General features: G+C 37.4%; 1 protein-coding gene across 22 annotated transcripts in view; it reads left to right on the top strand.

Annotated features, from left to right (window-relative positions):
- NRXN3 (neurexin 3) overlaps window positions 1-23,588 on the top strand; it is an 869,162-nt gene that overhangs the window by 732,497 nt on the left and 113,077 nt on the right. For all 22 annotated transcript variants that reach the window (XR_008482993.1, XR_008482994.1, XM_054275710.1 and 19 more), the window contains one exon: window positions 2,532-2,703. Coding sequence is in view for 20 of the 22 variants with exons in the window: in XM_054275710.1 (XP_054131685.1) it covers window positions 2,532-2,703 (172 nt within the window). In the remaining 2 variants the exon portion in view is untranslated. The remainder of the gene's footprint in view (window positions 1-2,531; window positions 2,704-23,588) is intronic.

The raw sequence follows: 23,588 nt of genomic DNA on the forward strand, positions 1-23,588 counted from the left end.
ACTGGCATTTTGCAGTCCTCTTCTTCCAGAATCTCATCTCTTTCCCAGTTTGCCCTCTTATCACTAGCTCTTTAAATAGGTCTTTTCCTTCAAGCCCTGGGAAAGGAAATGGTGAAAGGTGCTATCTCCTTTTCCTCTGAGGAGAAGTCAGAAACATTTTGTCATTCTGCAGAGATTAATTGAACTTCCCACCATCCTTTTCCCCACCTGCAAGTTTTTACCTTTGCCTCATTAAGCCTGTAGGCTTGAAGGTATGCAGCTTTCACTCTGCTGAATACCTTTTAATCCCTTCCTCCTCTGTGGTGGTGATTCTAATCTGTTCCATTAGAAAAGGTGCAGGTCTTCATCTTACGTACTCATGCTATACCTTCACCAAGGTGGACTCTTCTTAGAGCAGCCACAGTTTGCCAAAGAAGCTTGGTGTGTTGATGGCAATTGAAAAGCAATATGAGAAGTCATCCAGGAGGCTAAATGTAAGTTTATATCTTGCAAAACCACAATATCAGTAGCCAGGTTACCTGGTTGCTACGTATTATTTGAGTCTGAGGAAAAATTAATCACATGTTCTTTGGTAATTGCTATGCAGGTAAAGATAATTATGTGGTTGCCAGCAAAAGATTCACTAAAGCAGTGTTGGGAGATCACTTACTTCATATGTCAAAGAAGTGGTAAAGCTGTGCCAGCAATGCTTTTATCTGAAATAAATCTTTGTTAACTGAAACTTATTTTTTGGGATAGTATAAGAGAAGAAACATTGGCTGTTTCCAAATGGCATCTGATTTCATGCATCTGCTGGGAGCAGCAATCCACTTACCTCACAGTCCAGTGAAAAGAGAAGGATGATATTGCTATCTTGAAGAAAAGTCCCTTCCAAGAATAACAGGATGAATGTACATAAAACTTCCTACCCAGCATACATTTAGCACAATCTAAAAGTTACTGTTTTAATGAGAAAAAAACCAAAATGCTTACTGTTTTCAGTGCTAAACTTCAAGTAGTTGAACCACCAGAGTTCATGACCTCTTCAGCTACAGGATTGTTTTCTTTCCTTTCCTATAACAATCCTGTAGTCTGACACCAGGAAACTTGGTGTTGGGAAGAAAATGTCAAAAAAAAAAGAAGGGTAGTGAAGATACAAGGAATTTGTGATGAGTACTTTGGTATGAGTAAGCTTTGAAATGTAAGGTTAAGGAATCAGAAAGACCTCTCTGAGAAATTGAAACACGGTGAAACTTTCAGAAAAAGATTTCTTTTACTACCAGGAGACAGAAATAAATCCAGGAGAGGAATCCAAGATGGCCATCAAGTACAAGAGCAGAAGTTTCTTTCTTATTGCTGAGATTTGCTAATGTGAATGTAGTAAAGTTAGGGTAACAGCCCTGAAGAATGGAGTCCTCTGCCCTCTAAGCAGATATGTAAAGTAGTAAATGGAACAGAATTGTCCTGTGACTCTTTATTAATACCTCAGGTTTTTTCAAGGAAAATATATTTGCATAGAAGATGGCCATTTACTCTCTATTGTTTCAATTTTATACTATGGATAGCTAGCAAATACATTGACTTCCTATATGATACATTTTAGTTCTGCCTGTCTGTACCAGTTTTGGATATGTGCAGTGCACTTAATATGCCTTCATAATTGTTGACACTAGCATATTGTGCCTCTCCTTACTGAGTGTTTGAAGATGCATTGCTCTTAATTGTACAGTGATGAGAATTTCTGTTGCTGTTAAAATCAGTAATATTAAATGCATCTATCTAATCAGAGTATACTCTGGGAGTGTATTTTGCAACCTAAAGTCATTAAATATGGTCATTACTTGGAATCACCTGAGGGGACCTGCAGAAGGAAGTGTTGTGGCTGTTATAACAGATTTTGTCAGCTCTTCCCTTTCAGTCAGTGACTGGTGCAAAGTTTTGGGAAAACACTGCTTTATTGGTAAGGCAACATTTGCTGTGTGATGGAGAAAAATAAGATGGGCAGTTCCTGTCTCTTTGGTAGCCTCCCTCCAGATTTCGAAGCCAGCTAATGACACTTCTGCTCCCTTCGAGTTCCATTCATCTTCTAACTGCATTCTTCCTGCTGGATCCCACAATTATTTTTTTGGGGAGTGAGGACTGTTTGTTTCCCAAGAAGAATAACAGAACAAAACAGGTGTTGAGATAACAGCCTGTCAGTGGCTGCATTTTATATAACAAGTGACTAGTAATAATCAGTAGAGATGTTGCTCAAATAACTCTTTATCCACATCTCCTGATTTTTGCTGCCTGGTTTCTCACCTGTCTTCTGTGATGTTTTATGGGAACAAATGAGTCACTGTCTTCAGGTGAATGCTGTAAAGAACAGTGTGAAAGAAAGTGTTTGCAATGAAGCAGAACCAATGAAATGTGTCCTGAGAAGCTCAAAATGACAATTTTGTGTATTCTCCAGTGCCATCTACTGGTAGAACTACCCACTAGAGACTTAGAGGCCAAGAACATTCTCCTAAGTGGCAGCAATTTTAAAACACTTGTTTCTTTTCTTCTTTCAGGAGCAAGGCAAGATTGGTGTAGTCTTCAATATTGGCACGGTGGACATCTCTATTAAAGAGGAAAGCACACCTGTAAATGATGGCAAATATCACGTAGTACGCTTTACCAGGAATGGTGGCAATGCAACACTTCAGGTTGACAGCTGGCCAGTGAATGAACACTACCCCACAGGTACATATATTTTGCTTTTTGTTCTCTTTCAGTTTATCTGTACCTATAACCTAATGTTTAATAACAACTGGTCACTATATAAATCTTTGTTGCTTCATCTCAACAATAAATTCACGAGCCTGGTGATGCATAGTGTGTCTCTTGGAAAACAAACTAATGGTCCTTTAGACTGGAAGAATAAGCATGCCAACTGTGTGGTATGATGTCCATAGATCATGCTATTTCAGAGGTCTCTAAGTGAATCCTGGTTCTACACAGACTTACAAAGCTATTCAATGACAAACTTGGTTTTGCTACTTGTGATATTTTCTAAATATTTAGGGTAGAAAAGTCTTGAACAGACTTTATGAAAAGGAGTGGTGAAGCAAAAAGACTCTAGCCCCACCCCAGATACTGTCTATATAAATATAGAGTAGAAATGTAAGGAAATGGAAGATAATCAAGTATTTGAGCAGACCTTATGCTTGCCTCATAATTTTTTATCATCTGAATTTCAATTTCTTTCTTAGGTTTGCAGACACAAAAGTTAACACAGCATCTAACCAAAACTGACAACTCCTAGTTGACTTTTGTCAAAATGCAGCGGAAAAAATCATTATCTTTGGAAATTATCACCCTAAATCCACCAGAAATAGTGAATAACTAGCTCTTAATACGCTGTCACATGTTTTATCCCACCACTGGCAAATCACAATGTCACAATACTTTGTCACAATGCTAAAAGGTCAAACTTACTCCAAGTGAAAAACAGATTGCTTTGTGTGCTGCTGACAGTGTATTAAATAGCTGAGATCTGATGATGTGCATGGTTATAAAAGGAAGAATGAACACAAGGAAAGAACTCCAATGTTAACCACCTTCCTCTTATTCATATGTTACCTAAGGTGAAGCCATGATCTTCTTGGTTTTCGATTTTGAGTCTAAGAAACATTCAGTTCTTTATTTCTAGGTTGTACAGTAGTAGCTCAAGACAGAACGAAGATTCTTGGTAGTGGTGTAGAAATTGTTCAAAAGAAACTTAAACTCAAATTATAGGAAATACCCTAACTTGAGGTTATATGCTAATTTATGTGACATTATACTAATAAATTACTCCAAAGGGATGATTTCATCTCTTCTACTCCCTCAAAAGGCACACAGGAAGGTTTTTGAATGTGAGTCATCTGTGCTATATTGCTCTCTACTACATATGTCCCTTTGTCAGTGTTTTGTGATGTGTATGCAAAAGGATACATTTCAATTATTAACCTTATTTCTGGGAAAAAAATTATTTTTGAAGAATGCCAGGACAGATGTGCTGTGTTAGGTTCTAGCTCTGCTATCCATTGGTTTGAGGGGAAAGGTCCAACTGAGGATCTCTGTTCTGCTCCTTTCATCAATTATTTTGTAAAATACCTCCAATTCAGTTGGCAGCCAATTACAGTCACTACAAACCCTATGAATAAATTTTCTTCTTATATTGCTTGCTGTAGTAAGTCTCTGGTGTAAAGAAACGAAATATTCAGCTCAATGCTTTAGAGATTTTTTTTTTTAAAGGGAAAATAAATCACACTCAGAGACTACCTCAGTACCCTGGGCTTCTGCCTTGGCTAAAGATATTTCTATGTTTTCATTAGAAGATGTATGGTTTTATGGAATCAGCATTAATCTTATATTCTGGGCTAGTATTGAGTGTGTGCTGTTGTACCCTAAGAAAAAAGGGCACCTTTATCTTCTAGACACCTTTTCCTTTCTGTGCACGTATTTCAATTTTTGTCTGTTTGTAGATGATGAATTTTTCAGCCTGTCCCTGTGAAAATAAGGCTTATGGGACCATACTTGGTGTGTGCAGGTTAATCCTTTACTTGTTTCCTACTTCTTTCAAACCAATATTTTAGTCAAATTAAAAAAAAAGAAAAAGACAAAAATCAAAAAAACAGAAGATAATACATTACTGTGGGAAAAACCCAAGCAAACCAACAAACAAACAAAAAAAAACCCAAGGGAGGAGGGCAGTGTTCCAGCCTTCCCAAAGGAAAGGACTGTGGCTTGATGTCAATTCATGTTAAATACCAGAATATCCATATAATAGAGTGGCATTATGAATGCCTAAGATTCAGAAAAGGTTCAATGAACCAATTATTACAGGAAGCCAATACTTATTAGTCCCATTTTCTGTGCAGACAATGGTTAAAAAAAAAGACTGAACAGGAGCATTTAAAATTAATTACTTGCTGTCTTTCACAAACCAAACTTGCACTGTTGTTTTTGATCTGACTGCATGACCAAACCTGTGTTCAGCAGAGATTCAGTTCTGTAAAGGCTTTGTGGTTGGATGGACCCAGGCTAATCCAGTGTGTTTCAACTGGAACCTGCTGAAAATTTAAATTCATATCAAACTTGAGTGATAGTAGCTGAGTAACCCCCTATGTTTCACATAGCATCATGTCAATTCTAGAAACACAGTTATTGGTAGTGTTTAAAAAATGTTGTATGTGTAGACCATGCTTGCTTGAGCACACTGCGTTGTCTGTAAAATTAACAATTTCATGTGCACTTGGTTTTCCACACAGTGCTATACCCTAATGTTACAAATTTTATAAACTATCTAATGTTTCTTCTTTGTCATCACACATGGTGCAATCTTCAGTCAGGGCTGCATTCTGAATGGCATTTCCATGCTCCTCTCTGAGTTTTATTACTTGTGGAAGGATTATACATTAGACTCATAATTACTTGCTCAATGAAAAGTACAAATAAAAGTTGGATATTCATTAAATGAGCAAAGTGAAAGAATATTGGCTTTCCTTAAAATACAGTCTTTAGTTAAATTGAAATTAACTGAAACTAGCCCAATGGGACCCAAAGGCTCCAAAGCTGTATTTTTACAACTTCAAATAAAAGACAAGGAAAATAGAATGACAGCAAACTTACAACTCAGTCAATGACATTTTGGGTTTTATAGCATCCAGTTGCATTCCAGTCACCTGCAACATGAGCTTTGCACTTTCTTGTAGGGAAAAGGGTTAGAGAAAAATGGTAAAGGAGAGAATTAACATGGAGCTAAAGTTGGTTTTGTGACTGAAATAATCCAAATTACTTGGAATGGTTTCTCATCTTTAGTGCTTTCTCAAGGTACCAGAGTTTTTGTTACTGGACAGAAAGACAGAACAGTGGCCCAGAATAGGTATGTGAGACAAAGCTTCTGAGAACTGGGAGATGTCAAAGTAGCATTAGCACAGAGGCTGCTGTCTGCAATTCAGCTGTTGTGGTTCAGCCAAAACCATTGAGCTGTTTGTGATTTATTTGCATTGGTTTTGCTCTTTCTCCTCTCTCTCAAGAACACAGTGAGGAGATGGGCTTCTTCCATAGGCTGTACTGATAGTCAATTTCTTCATGCTTGATTCATTAAGCTGGTTATCACAATGTGATAGAATTTCTCTTGGTCAGGGTATAAAACTTTTGCTGTAGTCTGAAGTGCAGTTTTCTATGACTTCTTCCCTTCTGTTGTCCCTCATGCTTTCATCCTTTTAAGTATCTCCCAGAAAACTGCTTGTGCTTGGTCATTGTAATTTTCCTGCTTTTATGTTCCTGGAAAAAGCCTTCTCTATATCCAAATAAATTGGTTAATGATGAAATATGAGTAATTTTGGACCCAGACTTCAGGAAGAGAAAGTATCTGACATGTTTTTGTTTTTATTAAAATGAAACCCATCAAATTTGAGACAGCTTACAGAAATTTTCAGAACAGTTAGAAATCAATCTTCAATTTTTACACAGAACTGGGATACCTCAGTCCTTAAGTTTTCATTATTTCTTAAACAGGATATGGTTTTTTTACTCAGTTCACTGTCTTCTCCTTGCAAAGAAGTACTTTGTGTGGTGCCAGATTTGTAGTGTATGTCGAAACAAACCTGGTATTCCTGTTTGTTCATCCAGGCACCAACTACATATTCTGCAGTAGGAAAAAAAAAATCAAGGTGAAGACAAGCTGTTAAGTAAGAGTATCCACAATAAAAATAAATCTTATTTAAGTAATGTTTTAAAGGAGAGGATTAAAGGAAAGAAGGCAACAGGTAGGAAGGAGATGTCATTTAAAGAAATGCATGATCCAGCAGAAAAAAATGTAGCCTGAATTTTTTAATGCATTTTAGAAACAAGAATTAAGACAGTATTAAACAACTGGATTATTACCAGAGTTTATTATTTCATCCATACAGTACATATTTTATATTTTTCACCTTTATCATTCTTGAGTTATCTCTCACTCTTCTTGCAGTAGTCTTTGCCCTTTCAAATTACATTATTCTGGAGGTTTTTTTGCTATGGATAAAAGAAAAAAAAAAGTTCATCCTCTATGCCCCTGCTTTATTTGGTCTCTGAAGTACATTTCTGAGAGGAAATTGCATTTCTGGAAAAGCTGGACTGTTAGCTCTTGGCAGCAGAACTGACTGCTCTGGCCAGATAAGTGCATACCTATAAAACAAAAAGCTGATTCTGAGACCGTGATATCTGTGCTGGGATTTTCTTTCAGAGTAGTTCCAGTTCCAAGGATTGAATGTTCCTGAACTGTTGGGCATACCTTCTTTTTTAAATTTCATTTGAAAGCAATCCAATTTGAACTACATCTTTGTTAGTCTATGTGAGACAAAGTCTTTGTGTAAAACAATAAGCTTTCCAGAAGCAGGTCCAAGTGATAGTGGTTTAGATTCTCCTACCTATCTTGCCTTGCTGAAATGTATTCCTTCATTTGCTAGGTGGAAAGATTTGAGGTAGCTTGATTTGTGCCCTTCATTTTATGTAAGATAGGGAAGAAAACTTGGCCGAGTTCTTACTTGCTTTTTTCAATAATTTTTCCAGCTAACTGAAGGAATAGTGAAGGATGCTAGCAGCAGGACTCCTCTATTATCTAACAAGGGTCTTGGTGTCTGGGGAGGTCCCTGCTGACTGGAACCTAGCCACTGCTATTCCAGGCTATAAGAAGGGTGTGAGAAAAGATACAGGGAGCTACAGACATGTTAGTCCAAACTCAGCTCCAGGAAAAATTATGAAGATTATGCTGTATGCTATTGAAAGGCATTTGAAGAATAATGCAGTCATAAAGCACACTCAACATGGGTTCACAAGGGGAGCGTTCCATGTAACTAATTTCATGTCTTTCTATTGTAAGATCATCTGCCTTATGGATGAAGGGAATGCAGTGGATGTAGTTTTTCCTGAATTTTAGTAATGCTTTTGATACCATCCCTCACAGCACCATTGCAGACAAGCTGCCCAGCTGTGGGATGAGCTGTGCACAGTGCACTGGGTTAGGAACTGGCTGAATGCAGAGCTCAGAGGGCTGTGGTGGATGGGGCTGCATCTGCCTGGCAGCTGGTCACCAGAGCTGCTCCTCAGGGTTCAGTTCTAGGGACAGCTCTGTTCAGTATATTCATTCTTCTGTGGTAAGGTCACCTATCTTGTGGATGAAGGGAAGGTAGTGGATGTAGGAAGTTTGCTAGTGAGACTAAACTGGCTGGTGCTGTTGACCCCTTCAGGGGATGAAAAACCTTGCAGGGGATTCTAGCTGCATGGGAGCATTGGACAATGATTAATGGGATAAAATTAAGCAAGAACAAATTCTGGATTCTGCACCTGGAGCAGAGTAACACCAGCCATTACTACGAATTAGGAGAAGAGTGGCTGGAGGTCAGCCCTGAAGAAAGGGGTCTGGAGTGCTGGTGGGCAGCAGCTCCGTGTAAGTCATATGTGGACCCTGACAGTGAAAACAGCAAACCATGTTCCAGAGAGCATAAAAGCCAGCACAGACAGCCAGTCAAAAGGAGTGGTTGTCCTGTTCTATTCAGTGTTTGTGTGGTCTCACTCTTGGTAGTGTCCCATAATTTGAGAAGCATGTGAACATCCATGAAAATGTCCAGAGGACAGCAGCAAATCTGGTGACAGGGCTGGAAGGCACGTCCTGTGGAGAGGGACTAAGGACTTGGGGGTTGTTGAGTTTGGAGCAGAGCAGGCTGGGGTGACTTTGCTCTTTGCAGCTTTCGGAGGGTGGAAGCAGAGATGGGTGCTGAGCTATTTTTGCATGGTACTTAGTGATGGGACATGTAGGAGTGTTTCAAAGCTATGCTAGAGGAGGTTCACAGTAGATCTTAGGAGGCATTACTTTACTCACAGACTGGTCAAACAGAACCATTTTTCCAGAGAGATTGTCACCAGGCCTCATGCCCATAAGTGTTTAAGAGGCATTTGGACACTGCCCTTAAAGACATGCTTTGACTTTTGGCCAGCCCTGATTGAGCTAGATAATTGTTGTAGCTACTTTGCAAATATTCGAGTCCAGTCTAAACTACTTGCTCACAAAGAAATAGAGAATGTCAGGTAGAGGTTATAGTTCTGCATTTAAGTGAAAGGTGATGCAACAAAGGCTACAGAAAGAATCTCAAGTCTGTCAGTTTTTCTCAATTTTTTTTCACTTTGTGACCTCTCACCTTTGAGAAAATTTCATGATTATGAGACATGTTTTGGACACCTGAAATTATATACCGGATCTCTGTAACACAGAAAAAATAAATGTATTTTTCATTCCATCTGTTTTAACTCTAGAGAATTAATTAAGGTGGTGGAAAAAACTTGAAGTATTTGTGTTTGTCTTGATAGGATTGAAAGCTTGGTTCTATCTTATTCTTCCTTTAGCAAAAGTATTCTATGATTAAAAGTATCAGAATTATTGGAATCTGGCATTTTTTAAATTGCTGTTACCCATTTGATACTTTTGCAAAGTGCTGAAAATTTCTCAGTGAGATGATGTTAACCCTTCCATGCTTTTTTTGATTGTAGCAAATTAGAATACTGGTGGCAGCCTAATGAGATTCAAAATATCTCAAACTTTTTTTTTCCCATAAATACCCACCCAAACCTATTGTAGGTACTTTAAAAATAGAGTAATATAGTAGGACAACTTAAGCCAGCATCAGAGATTTTACAGGAATTGTGAGGTGGGAAAAATGAAGCATGAGGCTGTTTTGGCGAGAGCAGACTGAATACTGACTGAATACTGCTAATGTGAAATGGAAAGGGCGTTTTATAAAAGAGAAACCTGAAGCTGGTTTAAGTAGTAAGTGTTGCATGGCGCTGCACAATTCATGATGGGTACTATTGTAAATTTCTGTGAAAAACAAAAAATCAGATTTCATTTCCAGAGATGTGGATATCCACAGATCCAGCTATCTTCAAATGCAGTGTTGGTTCTCAGTATCTCTAAAAATGCTTCTACCTATCTCTACAAATAAAATTCCATGAGTTTTACACAACCGTGAATATTGAACAAGAAATTCATAGACTGCTTTAAAACAGGTCATTTATTGTCCTGCTCAAGCCATTTATTACCTTTCCCTTGTTATTTTCAGTCTCCTTCCACAACTAGCATGATCTTTTTGTTCAATGAGATCCATTTCCCACCTCATCCCTCTACTGAAAAGATTCTGAGGACTCTCCTCTCTTCTCCTCTCTTCTCCTCTCTTCTCCTCTCTTCTCCTCTCTTCTCCTCTCTTCTCCATTCTTTGAGGCTTTATTTAGTTTTTATCAACAACATTTTCTTTCTCTCCCTCTGTGATTTCCCAGCCATGAGATAAATAGCCTTGTATCTTACAAGCTAAATACAATTACTGCTATCAAAACTGGAGTCTTTCTCTCCCTGTAAATGTCTCTTGGAAGCTGATAAGCTGTTCAAAGCAAACTGCAGGCTTCTGCCTAATCCTGAGATTAAACATAACCACCCAGAAGACAGCAAGAGATAATTGAGGAGGGGGGGCTGGGGAAGGCAGGCAGGAGAGGAAGAGAGGAGGAGAAAATGAGATCCTCTCCTGAGATATTAAGAGGACATACAGAAGGCTCAAGGTTATTTGTAAAGGAATTACACAAAACACACAAGAACTTGTTATGATGAGGAATTTCCTCAGATAATGCAGTGATTGTTGTAGTTGTTAAAGACAAAATTTAGCAAGGATTTGTTTGATGTAAAGCATACAGGGCAGCTCCCACTCATGACTGCTGATTTTTATATATTATCCCCATCTTGTCCTGGAAACAGAAGGTCTCACAAGATTGTATCCAGATTCTTTGTGCATGCTAGAGTTCATCTCACTGACTTTATTACTGAACATGGGGAGACAGTAGATTTCCCAAGATGGAAGCAGGGGACTGAGCTGACTTCTCTCTGCTCTGTTTTGGTACCTGCTGACCAACTTGGAAAATAAGAGTGCTTTAACTGTGGAGAAATAGTGTGTGATATCTGTATTAGTCTTCACTTATATAGGCATAATTACTGAAGATTACTAGTTTTTATGAGTCAGCCCAATACAGTTGAAAAAATCAGCCTCATTTCAGGATATATAAGTTCTTCATGGTAGGTTTTTTTTTAATCAGTGGCATTATATTTTTCTACTTCTGTAATTTTTTTGCGTCTTCTTTTTCAGAGAGCTTGTCTGTTTTTAACTGTTATCAAAGGGATATTACCTCTTCCAACTTTGCTTTATTTAATTTATAATGCATTACACAAGAAAAGGGAAGTAAGTTTAGAAGGTCTAATAGTAGCATCACTGGGGAAATCAGTAAAAGGCTACATATCCTTTCTTCAGCTGACGTGCACTGATATTGTAAATAATATACAATGTTGTGATTATTAGTTCTTTTGAGCTCAGTGATGCAAAGTCTAATGCTGATTGTGAAATTAACAAGGAAAACACAAAAGCAGAACTAACTGAGATGTTTGAGTCATTGCAACAAGTTCTTTCTAAGTTTGTACTTATCCTTGTACAGTACCTCTACATGGCTCATATTGCACCACTTCAGTGATTTCCTTAGAGGAAATTTCTAGTTCTGTGTGCTGTTCAGAGCCTGGATCCTCTTCCTCCAAATTCATTCTGTCTTGCAGAATGAATTTGACATGTCATTTCCTCTTTTTTCTACCCTTTAACGCCTCACAAAAACTTTGGCTTCTACCTTCTTGTGACCCTGTAGCAATCTTTTCCTTCCCTCAGACTTGAGGCTGTTATGATCTCCTTTTCACTTCTGAAACCAAGGTAATAGTAAGAAGTTTGGCTGAACCCAGTTGTCTTCATGAAAATGGATCTTATGCTGGATGACTTAGAATCATTAATGTGTTGCTTGATCTGCTTGCTGAAGGATTTTTTTTCTTGGTGCTACCAGATCCCACTGTGGTCCTAATATTTTCCTATCCAAATGTCCTTCTGAGTGGGCAATGAAGGACGGAACAAAAGAACTGATGTTTTTATTAGCCCTGTAGGCTGAATGCGATCACCAGGGTTCTTGTCACATACTTTATTTTGGATTTTGACTTTTCATATTGTACTCATTTTGTGGGACTTAAATGAGCTCTCAGATGCTTCCTATCAGCATGAATTGGAGACAGCATATAAAGTGCCTCTGACAGATTTACTGCATTTCATAATGAGCCTAAAACATATAAAAAGACAGGGTTAATAAAACAGAATTGGAGGAGCACATTTTGAAGGCAGTACTGCAACATATGTTGAAAGATCTGCCAAGAGGGATGATTAAAGCATGACAAGTTGATGAAATCAAGAGTTGATTGTAGCTTGTCACTGCAGGGCCATAGCATCTATATTTTTTTAGAGTTGGAAAAGTGATAAATATGGCTGCCTGATATGAACACTCAAGTTTTGTTCCCCTGTATCCAATGACATATAAAACATATAAGACTTATTGATGAAGTCATCAACAAACGAACATACTTTGAAATTTGTGCAAAAAACCTCATGTTAATGCATGTGTTTCCATACTGGATGATGGGATAGGATCTGACGTGATATTAAAATTACATAAATGTTGCCACTACGCTTAGAGTTTATCTGCTGTGTACTTTTTATTTTGCTTTTCCACAGAAAAAATGAAGGTGTGGTTTATTTCTAATTTGCTCCATCTTCAGAGAGTTTCATGAAAGTGTTGTAAGGACTTTCTGTCTTCCAAATTCTATTTTGGAGGACAGAAGAGAGAGAACACAGAAAACAAACAGGTGGTTATATTGCAGCTTCCAGTATCCATTGCTCCTGCTTTGTTTCTTAAAGCTGATCTGAGCTCTTGCAACACACTGCATTCAGTCTGAGCGAGATGTAGTTTTAACTTCCTCAGGTACCTCAAGCCCATGTGAGTGGCAGTCTGTCAAGCCCTGGAATTTGTCAGCTTGGCATCAAGAAAGAGGGAAATGCATGAGTCTTTATGAAGACATGTAAGGTAATGAAGCAGAACAAGTAGCACAGTATGATTGAACAGCAGTAAGGTTGAAAGGAGGAGTTTACCTAAGGTAGGAAGTAAACACAGAAGAGTATCTTCATGCAAGTTGCCATGACCATCTAATTCCCACCCAGGATCCCACTGATAGGCCTTGAGGGAGAGGGGAGAGGAGTAAGAAGTATTCTTCTGTAGCCGTCTTTATTACTGCTACATAACAATCACATAAAAGGTTCTTCTAATATGCAAATACATGTTAGAGGCAATACTAGTTTTAATTTAGTCAAAATATTTATCTTGTTTGTAGCCTAGATAAAGAAAACAATAACAGAAAGTACTGACAGTTTGAGTAAAAGTTTTTTGGTGCTGTCCAAAAAAACAGAGATATGTATTATTTGTATTGTATATTCTGCTGTTAGCTGAATTAGTGTAGCAACACTCTTACATCTTCCTGCATCAGACTAGATGTCCAATATGTCAAATCTGCAGATGAATACCAAATACTTTAGGAGAAAATTTGCTTTTATGGTCAAAATGACATTTTTTTCCAATGGTCCTGGATTTGGGATTCTCTTCTGTCTTCCCAGAGCCTGATTGTTCATCTAATCAAGCTTATTGAGTCTGAGACCTGTCAAGTGTCTGATGCTCCAGAGAAATACAGTAACACATCATGGCAACAACAAAAATATGCCCCAAAAGATGTCCTTCTAAAAAAAATTGCCCTACTTCTGCATTTAGTTTGTGATCTGAAATATGAAGTCAAATAAGCTGTATGTGTTTGTATCATATCTACAGCAATTACATTTGTATTTCTAAGTTGGAAAGCAAATGTCTCCTTGTTTTCCCCTCATTGATTTATTCAGGAAGACATGATTATGTGGAAATACTCCCACTTCTTCTGCTGCATTTTGACCCCACTGCTCAGCCAAATTTAAACCATAACAAACCAAAACCTAGGTATTTTAGTGGCATCACTAATTTTTCCTCTATTTTTCTGATTCTTTTTCCATTGATGGTATTGATTCTCAAATCTCAGTTCTTTCCTCTCAGCTTAGTTCTATTGACTAGAGTTTTTTGTAAGATAAATTCTTGGAGTACAGAGTGAATGCCTAGGAAAAGTTGTATTAACCTTTGACAATGGTAGTACAGCATAAGCTAAAACTCAGGAAGAGATGAGCTTTGTGATTTCCCAGTCCTGTATTTGCTCTGTGTCAGAATGATCACTTAAAATATTCCAAGATAGAGTATCCATAGGGCACTGATGCATCTTTCTGCCTAATTGTTCTCACCTGGTATCTGATTTAAGAACCCTGGAATATCCCTAAGTATTGGTATTGCATTTAAATACTTACCACAGGCCTTTGAGTTCCAGTGCCTGATATACTATGGTGAAAACAGATACAATCCATGTGGTTTTCCCTGTATTTCTTTTACATCCAGCCATTTTCCATGAATAGTAATTACATACTAAGAGATACAGGTATATTCTGTTAGCTTGTTCTTCCCAACAATTCTATGCCAAAGTATACAGCTGTTCACACAGGCATGTGAATCCTGACTGAATGCTCAGATATTTTGAGCTGTTCTCATCTGTTTGTGTTCACTGCTCCATGATTGTATGAGGTCCAGGTACCAAGCATAAGCCTTATCAACAGTGATTTCTGGTAAATTTCTCCTTTGCTGACATAAGATTGATTAGAACCATAGAAGGACTTGGGTTAGAAAGGACCTTTAGGATCATCTAGTTCCAAATTCCCTGCCATGATGGGGACACCTTCCACTAGAACACATTGCTCAGAGCCCCATCCAACCAATTGCTATTGCTTCAGCCATTTGATAGTACATCAAATGTAGCTGTATAAAGTAGTGCACAGAAGGATGGAGAAATATTTCTCAGATGGAGATTCAGGCTTAATAGAATCCTGCTGCACAGTGCAATGCAGTGAGTTCCCAGACATGAATATATTTACGTTTCTCTCCTGGGTTAGTTCTATTCCAGTTCTTCTGATCAAACAGAGTTTTTATGTTTTATTTCTTCTCTATCTCCCTCCCTCTCCCTAACTCTCCTTCTGTCCCTGTCGCTCTCTCATAAACACACATGTGTGCACAGTAAGAACGAGCAAACAAACATCTGTCCTGAGGGATCACAGGCTTGAACAACTTTGTGCTTTTCTGATCACATTGCCTGCAGAAAAAACAGTGCCAGCTGTAATCCCAGGTTGACGTGCTGACATGCAGTGACAGAAGGGGTTTATGCATCCACATCAGCCTTTTCCCTGCTTGCTAAAGGCACTGGAAAGCATGAAGTCATTAAAATCCTATGCTACAATCTGAAGCAGAGCAACTGTGTGAAAGGATGGTCAGAAATGAAAGGGGCCAGTCATGGAACTAGGAGTCAGAAGTTCATTAATCCCAGCCTTGTGTTCAGAGATGCCTTTCTCTGTGATCTTGGGTAATGCTTTTACCACTCTGCAGCTTGGTTTTGCCCATCAGTAAACTGAGGATAAAGCTCCAATTTACCTATCTTTGGTGACTTAAATAGAAAACATTCTACAATTCACTGAACATGGAAGTCTTTCTGGGTCAATGAATTTGTATCTTTGCTACTTACTGAGTACCTGGTGCTCTTGGTCATGGCACAGATTTGTGAATAGCATCTGGTTTTGAGAAGACTCACTGGGTTGCTACAGAATCCTAGAATTCTCATTTCCTTTTTCTAAATTGATGCAAACAGAAGAATTGATTTCATGATTTGTAGCAATTAGAAATGGGAGAGGCTTGTTTGGTCTCATTTATTCCATTCTGTAATAAACTGATATCCCCCACTGCTTTTTCAAGGAAAATTTTAAATAATTCAAGAATTTCCCTGAGGATACTGTAGCACTGTCTAATATGCAATCTTGATAGGAAGTCCTTCTTAATAAATTTCTTCTTTCATCAGTTTCTTACATGCTTTTAATTATTTCCTGGCACTCATTCTGGAGAACTTGCGACTTCCATAGAGTTTTTGCCATTTGGTTATTTGTAACTGGTTAGCTTTCCAGTCCTCATCAGTGACAATTGACTAAGGGCCTTACAGGCATTACTCTCATTATTGTTACTGACTGAGCAGCTTCCCTACAGTAGCACTGTATTTATGGGAAAGGACTGCACACGCTCTCTCTATTTGTACATTTAACTCCCCCTATTATCTCCCTAATAATATGTGCACAGGGAAATGAGATTCAGAAACATCTGAAGGTTTCTAATGGAGCCAATCCAGCTACCAGCACCAAGGCAGAGACTTCAGCTCTGCTGGAACTGAGCTGCTCTTATTTGCAGGGTTGTGGTAGTGAGCCATTGACCCTTCAAGAAGCAGGTGTAAAGCCACAAGTTTTCTTACCTCAGATCATGCACCCTCCAAAGGCAACTGAGCTGTTTTCAGTCTCACATTGCTCCTGGAAGCAAAATAGCTACACTCATGTAGCTCCAATGCTTCACCTCAAATATGTAAATTATATTAGTGTTTCTATGTCCTGACTTTGCCTAATGCACAAAACAGATAAACAACTTCTAGATAAATGAGAGTCAATAGAATTTAAAGTGTCAATAGAAATAAAATGCTTTTGGTATTTGATTATTGCTGCTTGTTCCCACTGGGCAACATAAATCACACAATGACCTTTCACAAGGGAATCAAAGAAGTGGGATGTAGGGATAATAGCAGTGTATTTTATTCCAGTCTCTGATTTCTTCCTGCAAAATGATTTTTTTTCCTTGCTTAAAATGGAAAGATCAATATGTAGTTTCGGTTTTTCTTTAATAGACACTTCAGCCTTGGCTGCCTGACATGGAGCTTAATTTGGGTCTGGTCAGTGAAAAAACACAGTAATTTACACATTCTTTACAAAACATTTCAAACATCTAGTAATGTAGGCACCCAAATTGTTTCAGATTTTTACAGAGGTTGAACTGGTAACTGCTTTCTCTGCACTGTACACTAGTTCAGTTTTCCAACATAGCTCAAATGAGAACTAAAGCAGACTGCTTTTATTTCATGCCCATGGCCTCAAATTCTACTGGGCTGAAGTGATTCAGCATAATGTGCACATATAAAATAGGACTTGAGTCACATTTTTGACAATATTTCTTTTCTTCTGGATGCTTGAAAAGGTTTGATTAACCTTCTTCCACCTTTGCTAGTCTGAGTTTTCTTTCATTTTGCTCCTATTGTGCTTCTGTGTTAGATTATCAAAGGTAAGGCACTTATTTTCTCAGCCATCCAAAACAGAATTGAAAGACTAATCTAAGAGAGGTTGAAATGTTACTGATCTTGTCCTGGGGCAGAGCATTGAATTAGATGACTTCTTCAAGTCTTTCTTAGTCTTATTAGTGTCACTGTGGTCCACGTTAGCTATACCTCCTGCACAGACATTGAAACTCCTGTCTCTTAGTTTGCTTCTGAATTTCCCAATGATTTTGGCCTGAATGGTGCTTTACTTTTAATTAGAACCTCAAGTTTTTTAGGTCAAAATAGATGAGATAAAATAGGGAGTGGTGGCGTTGTAAAGATTTTGGTCAAGGAACTAGAGACTTAGAAACAGCTCCAGCTGCCTGAATAATTTTTACTGTTGGAGTCTTGCTTGCTAATTTTTTCTCATATTTTTAGTACCTACATTACCAAGACCTTGTTGTCTCTTATCATGAGGGCAGTGAGCTGAGGAGGGTTGCAGTGTGAAGGTCAGCTTTTAACTCCAGTCCATAGCGAGATGAACAGAATAAAAGGTGTTGCTCCCAGCAAACATTGTGATCAGAGGGAATTGAAGATAAAGTCAAGGGCATCCAGGACTAAGGGGAAAATGAGGACAAGAAATAACATGAGAATTCAGTAGCAAAAGATGCAACTTTATTGAACAGTGAAGGCAGGGGAAGAATATAATATCCAAGAACTGAAGCAAAGCTAAACAATGTTAAGACTTGTCTATTTTTCAATTCACTAAAATGAAATGAAATCCCAAATTGTAATTAACTTTCTATAGCTCTCCTTTTATACAAGGCAAAACTGAAGGTTTACAAGAATTTTTAGAGGGACAGCTTGTGATAGTTAGAAAGATTCCAGATCATCTGCCTTGTAATTATTTTGTTTAGTATGGCCATCCTGTCTCGTTTTTTTATAAGCCACATCTGTGGTTTCAGGTTTGGACATTTTTCAAGTGTTTTCTAAAGCCACTGTAAGTAGAGATTTTTTCCATGTTTGGATTTTAGTGCAACCATTCTCTATGTTATATAACATAAACCACAATATGGTCTTACAGTAAAACAACAAAATAAACATCTATACGTAAACAGACCTGATGCTAAAACTTGATTGTAAGTGTTGTTATTCCTTTTTGATGTATGGAGGAAGGTCTAGTCTTAAAAATAGATTCCAATCCTTTACTAATAGACTTGTGTCACTTATCTAATTGCATACAAGCTATGAACAAATAGTGGTTGTACTTTGTAGTATTTAAAACAAAATATTTACTTAAGGAAATGTGAAAATTGAGCAATTCAGTAACTTGTAGGTTTTCAAGTGCAGCTGCCTGAAAATAGAAGTGGTAAAAGAGGTTCAGTCTGTGCCAATCACAAGCACACTTGGGAAACTTTTGTTCCCTTTATCAGAGGGGAAATGGCAACTTCTCCATGATGCATGCAAGTCTCCTTTTCCAGGGCACAGAGCATCAACCCTAGGAGAGTTTTGGAGTTGAATTGAACTGAATTAATTTGTGTTAGTAGAGCATTTACCCATCAAATATACACTTTTCATGCTGTAGCAGACTGCTTCTCTCCCACGATGATGTCAATTAAGTGTGTGTAAATCTTAGTGATATTATGGGCATCCATAAACACTCGAAGGGAGCTGGCATTACAGGCTGCTGGGTGAACTGAGCTATCAAACACTAGGTGTTAACAAGCCCTTTTCCTACTGATATTCCATCTACAATATGGGGAAAATGGTGGAAACATATTAAAGCTTCAACACTGATCTCAAGATGTTTCTTTAAATCCTTAGTATCACTGTAGCATCTTTCACTTAATAACTGCTCATTAGATAAAATGTCTCATTCTTTTTAGAGACTTAGAAGCAATGAAGAAAATTCTGCTTCATAGAACAGCCTGTGACAGTTATTTAGACCAGATGAGTGTTTTCTTGTGGTATTCTTTTCAGCATCTTCACAGATTTGACAACACATCAGGATGGATTAATATTCCACCTAAAAGCAAGTACTTTCTTTCTGCCTGGTGCAATTTGCTGGAACCTTTCTCTGCCTGGTGCAATTTGCTGGAACGTTTTTCTCTTTCACACCTAAGAGGTAGTAAATCATTATGATTGGTCTAGGCTGAGAAGCCAGATTTTTCAGAGCTTCAATTGTTCTTGTACTTTCTTTGGCTTAAGATTCCATTTTGGTTTAGAAATAAGCTTAATGCAATAAAGCTTGCTTGTTTTCCTAAAGGAACCATCAGCACAAAAGAATAACATCTTCCAGCACTGAAGGGTTTTGGAAGAAAATTCTGCTTTGCCCATGAGCAAATTTAAACTGTGTCCCTTGGACTCTTGCACCACATAAAAAGTATTTCCTGTGGGAACTGCCAGTAGTGATTGGCACAAGCAAATTATTTTGGGGTTTTCTCCCCTCATTTTAGTTTGTCTAAATTGAAGATTATCAAGAGCTGAAGTTCAAAGTGAATCTGATCTATTTATCAGTATAGTCTGTAGAGCAGGGATACCAAGGGCTTCAGAAAAAAGACACAATGTCAGCAAACTGATCGTATTTAACCAGTAGGCCCTTATTTTTATGATTAGATTCCACATTTCCTTTGCAAAAAGAGGGACAATCCAAGAAAACCCAAAAAACCATAGAGCACTTCTGCTATATTCCTTTCCAAAGTACTTAGTCCTTAGCAATGATATTTGAAATATTTCGAATATTCGGGTTAACCAAGATTCAAGAATCTAGAAGATTTCAAGATGTTACTGTTAAAATCCTTGAGGTCATAAAAGTCTGATTGCTTATGAGTTTGTTGCAAAACTTAGGAGATGCAGCAGAATTTCTATTAATTGTGAATATAAGTCCTAAATGGGACAAAAGACTTCTTTTAATCCTACTCTTCACAGTTGGTTTTAGAATTTTTAAATGAAAAAAGGAATAAAAATAGGCAAAATAATATGTTTGTGAGGCACAGTTCTTTAGAAGAAGCTAAGTTTGTTAAGCAGATCTAGGGCATATTGATATTTGATATCAATTGATATTGATATTGTATATCAATCATATTGATATACAGGAATTTATTATGTGGTTGAAGGCAAAAAGAGGAAACTTATTTAAAATGAGCCTTTCCTATTGGTACTTGAATCATTTAAGCAGCTAGAATCTGTGGGAGGAAAATATTTAGTAAATCACAAGTGGCAAAACCAATCAACACAATTTTACTATAAAAAAGCTATATCCTGTGACCTTTGAGACCCACATTGATTCTGAATGCAGAAGAATTATGTGATTAGGAGTATTTTCTGAAAATTTAAACCACTCTATCCTGTGTATTCTATTCTGAAAAACAGCCTGGAATCAAATCTGGACTCAAAAGGAAAAAAAGACAGAATCTATATTAGCTACGTGAAAAGGTTGTTTGAATGTTTGTATCATTCAACTATAGAAAGAAATTGCATTGAGGTCACAAAAGGATTGTTAAAATTTATGTGTATGAAGATGGATGAGAAACACCTTTAATCACATCATGCCTCAGCTGTCAGAGGTTCAATAAGCTTTCTTCATGCCAAACTTACGTTACTTCGTGTTGCAAACCATGATATTTCCTTTTTGAGCTCTCATATCAAATGTTGTGTTTATTTTTTAAAGCACAACTCCAAGTCAGTATTAATTTAATAATTGTGTGGTTCTATTGGTTATATTTAATGGCTGTTCTAAGTACTTAACAATGAAAAGGTTGTTCTTTAGCTCACTGTTGGAATTGGGTATATGAGTGAACACATTCTCATGCACATGTTTTTAAAAATCATTCCTACTTATGTCTGAAATAAAATCTAAAAACAAACCAAAAAATAATAGATCAGATACTAATGTTGCAATATAAACCTACTTGAATTTTCTAATGCCCTTCAATTTTTCATCGCTTTTAAAGGTATGATTTTTATATGTATTTTAATCTCGCTGAATATATCTGCATAATAATAACATAATAAAATTAAATTAAACCTGATTTTAAAAAAAAAGTTTTTAAAGATGTGGTGGGGAATAGTTGTCCTTTCTGGCTTTCTTGAAGGTCTAGAGCTATAAGAAACCCATTTTTCATCATCATGTCTTTTTTGTTTGTCCCACTTCCTTTTTTTACCTCAGTCTTGTTGGCCTGTTCTTGTCAGACACCCTATTTATGAGGAGTTTCAATTCACCACTTTTTTTTCTTTTCTACAGTCAGCCTTTCACATAGAGGAAGAAGCAGTCCATGCCAGCCCCTGGCTGACTCTAGTGCTCCTCTGAACTGTCTTCATTCTGAAAAAGATCTTATTTCCAGCAGCAAAAGGTTACTTATGTGCATGCTGATATGGAGGAAGACAGTGGAGCTTCTTGTTGCTTGCAAATAGTGTTAGAAAATTTCTTTGGGGCTATAGAAAACGTGCCTGCCCGTCAACGTTTTGTTATCAATGCACTTATGTAACCAGTCCGAGCTCAAAAATGTAATCTATAAAGTGGGGAATAACCCCCATTTCTATCAAAACTGTGTCTCTCACTATCACATGCAATATAGGTGCAGTAGCAACCTCTTTCTAAGTCTTCAAGTTTGAGTTGAGAGAGAAATTAAGGTCTTTAAGTGCCATTGAAATGCCTTCTGAGAATTTTCAGGACCTAGTACTCTTTCCCTGTACACACAAAAAAAAAAAAAAAAAAAAAATTAGGCACACTGCAACTAACCAAAAAAAAATCCTAAAGGAGATGCTGCATTTTTTATGATTGCATTTATGAGATTGATCTGCTTTGGTGGGCATGGATGAGTGTGTTGAGAAAAGGCCTAAGCTGAATGTCTTGCTAACTGATCTTAAAAAAAAATTGGTTTTGTAGTGAGCTTGACTTAATTTTTTTTCTGTTCTCTACAAACTAATGGGTCTGCTTCCCTGTCCCATAAGCTGCCCCTAGGCTTGAATGGCAGAATTTGCAGGAAAACAAACTGTGATTTCAGTTTCTTATTAATAAACATATCAAATATCATTGTTTTTGTTAATGTTACTGTCTCTTTAGCTTTAGGTAGAGTTTTTTATTTTTCTTTTTTCTTTTTTCTTTCTTTTTTTTTTTTTTTTTTGTTGTTGTTTATATTAACTCAGCTCTTCTTTATCAGTTTTTTCTTGGTTCCTGGATTGAACATGGTTCAAATTTTCTGGGTAGGAATATTATTCATAGAAATATAGAATTGACTTCTGGTGGTCTTGATATGAATTATGAGAGCTGGGAATGTACTTAAATGTAACTCCATTTCTGTGAGTGACTCCAAGTCACCACAGTACATTGTTAAATATGACTTGGCAGATGACTCAGAGAGTATTTTCAATTTTATCTTTTCCTTTTCGTTTATCTGAGTATCCAAGTGTATATGGCAGGCATCTGAGGTGCAACAGAGAAAGTGGAGCAATAATGTGTGTCAGATGGTGCTTAATTAGATATCTCTGCGATGGGGAATAGGAGTTTCCCACAATTAATATATAATATGGAAGGTGAAAAGTCATCTGACTTTTCAGGAAGGTAGTAAGCAATTGGGCCAGTAAAGTTGCTCTTAAATGCTTTTGCTTCTTTTTTACCGTGTACCCCAAATGAGCAGCAAGGCTCCTAAATGTCCATCACTATAATTGGAGATACTAACCCAAATGCAAATTGCTGCTTTCCTTACAGCTGAGCTTACAGTAATATAGATGATGATTTTTACAAATATTCCTTAAGATTAGGCCATATGAATCCTTGTGGGACTCTATCTGGCGTGTAGCTCTAGTGCTTCTCACGTGCAGCAGAAGGTCAGTAGTCCCAAGGTGCTGCTGGAGAGCCCAGCTGTGGTCAGCAGGTCCCTCACACTCACTGGCAGCATTTCTGAGCGACAGCTATGCAGTGAGGATGATCAAACACATGAGATTCACCAGTCACATTCCCTGCAGTATGACAGTGTCTGCCCTTGACTGGCTGGACTTCCATGATTTAGTTTTTAATTATGCTTTTTATCGTTGGTGTCTCTTTATATTGAAAAAAGATTACAGCATCTGTTTCAGAAAGTCAAATAAATGTGAAGCCCCATTAGGATATTTATATGTGTGTCTTTAAAGGCAATGCTGCAAATTGTGCAGAGCAGTTGCTGACTTTGACCACCATTTATTTATTCAAAACACATACTGGAGCACAACTGATTTACTGAACTTCTGCTTATGGTAGCATTACTTCACTAAGTTGTGGGTTTAATCCTTTTTCTACAATTTTATAGTGTTGCATGTAAAGAAAGGACTTCTCTTATGCCTGTCTGAAGAGTTTTTGAAAAAATAATACTTGAGGCAAAAATTAGAATTAATCAGAAAATTACTCTAGCTGAAGAAGATGAAAAAGCAGAATGATGGCACTTGTTCACTG

The sequence above is a fragment of the Melozone crissalis genome, unplaced genomic scaffold (genome assembly GCF_028551555.1).
Source record: "Melozone crissalis strain CALT ecotype California unplaced genomic scaffold, PUWL_Pcris_2 ptg000018l_1, whole genome shotgun sequence".
Taxonomy (NCBI): Eukaryota; Metazoa; Chordata; class Aves; order Passeriformes; family Passerellidae; genus Melozone; species Melozone crissalis.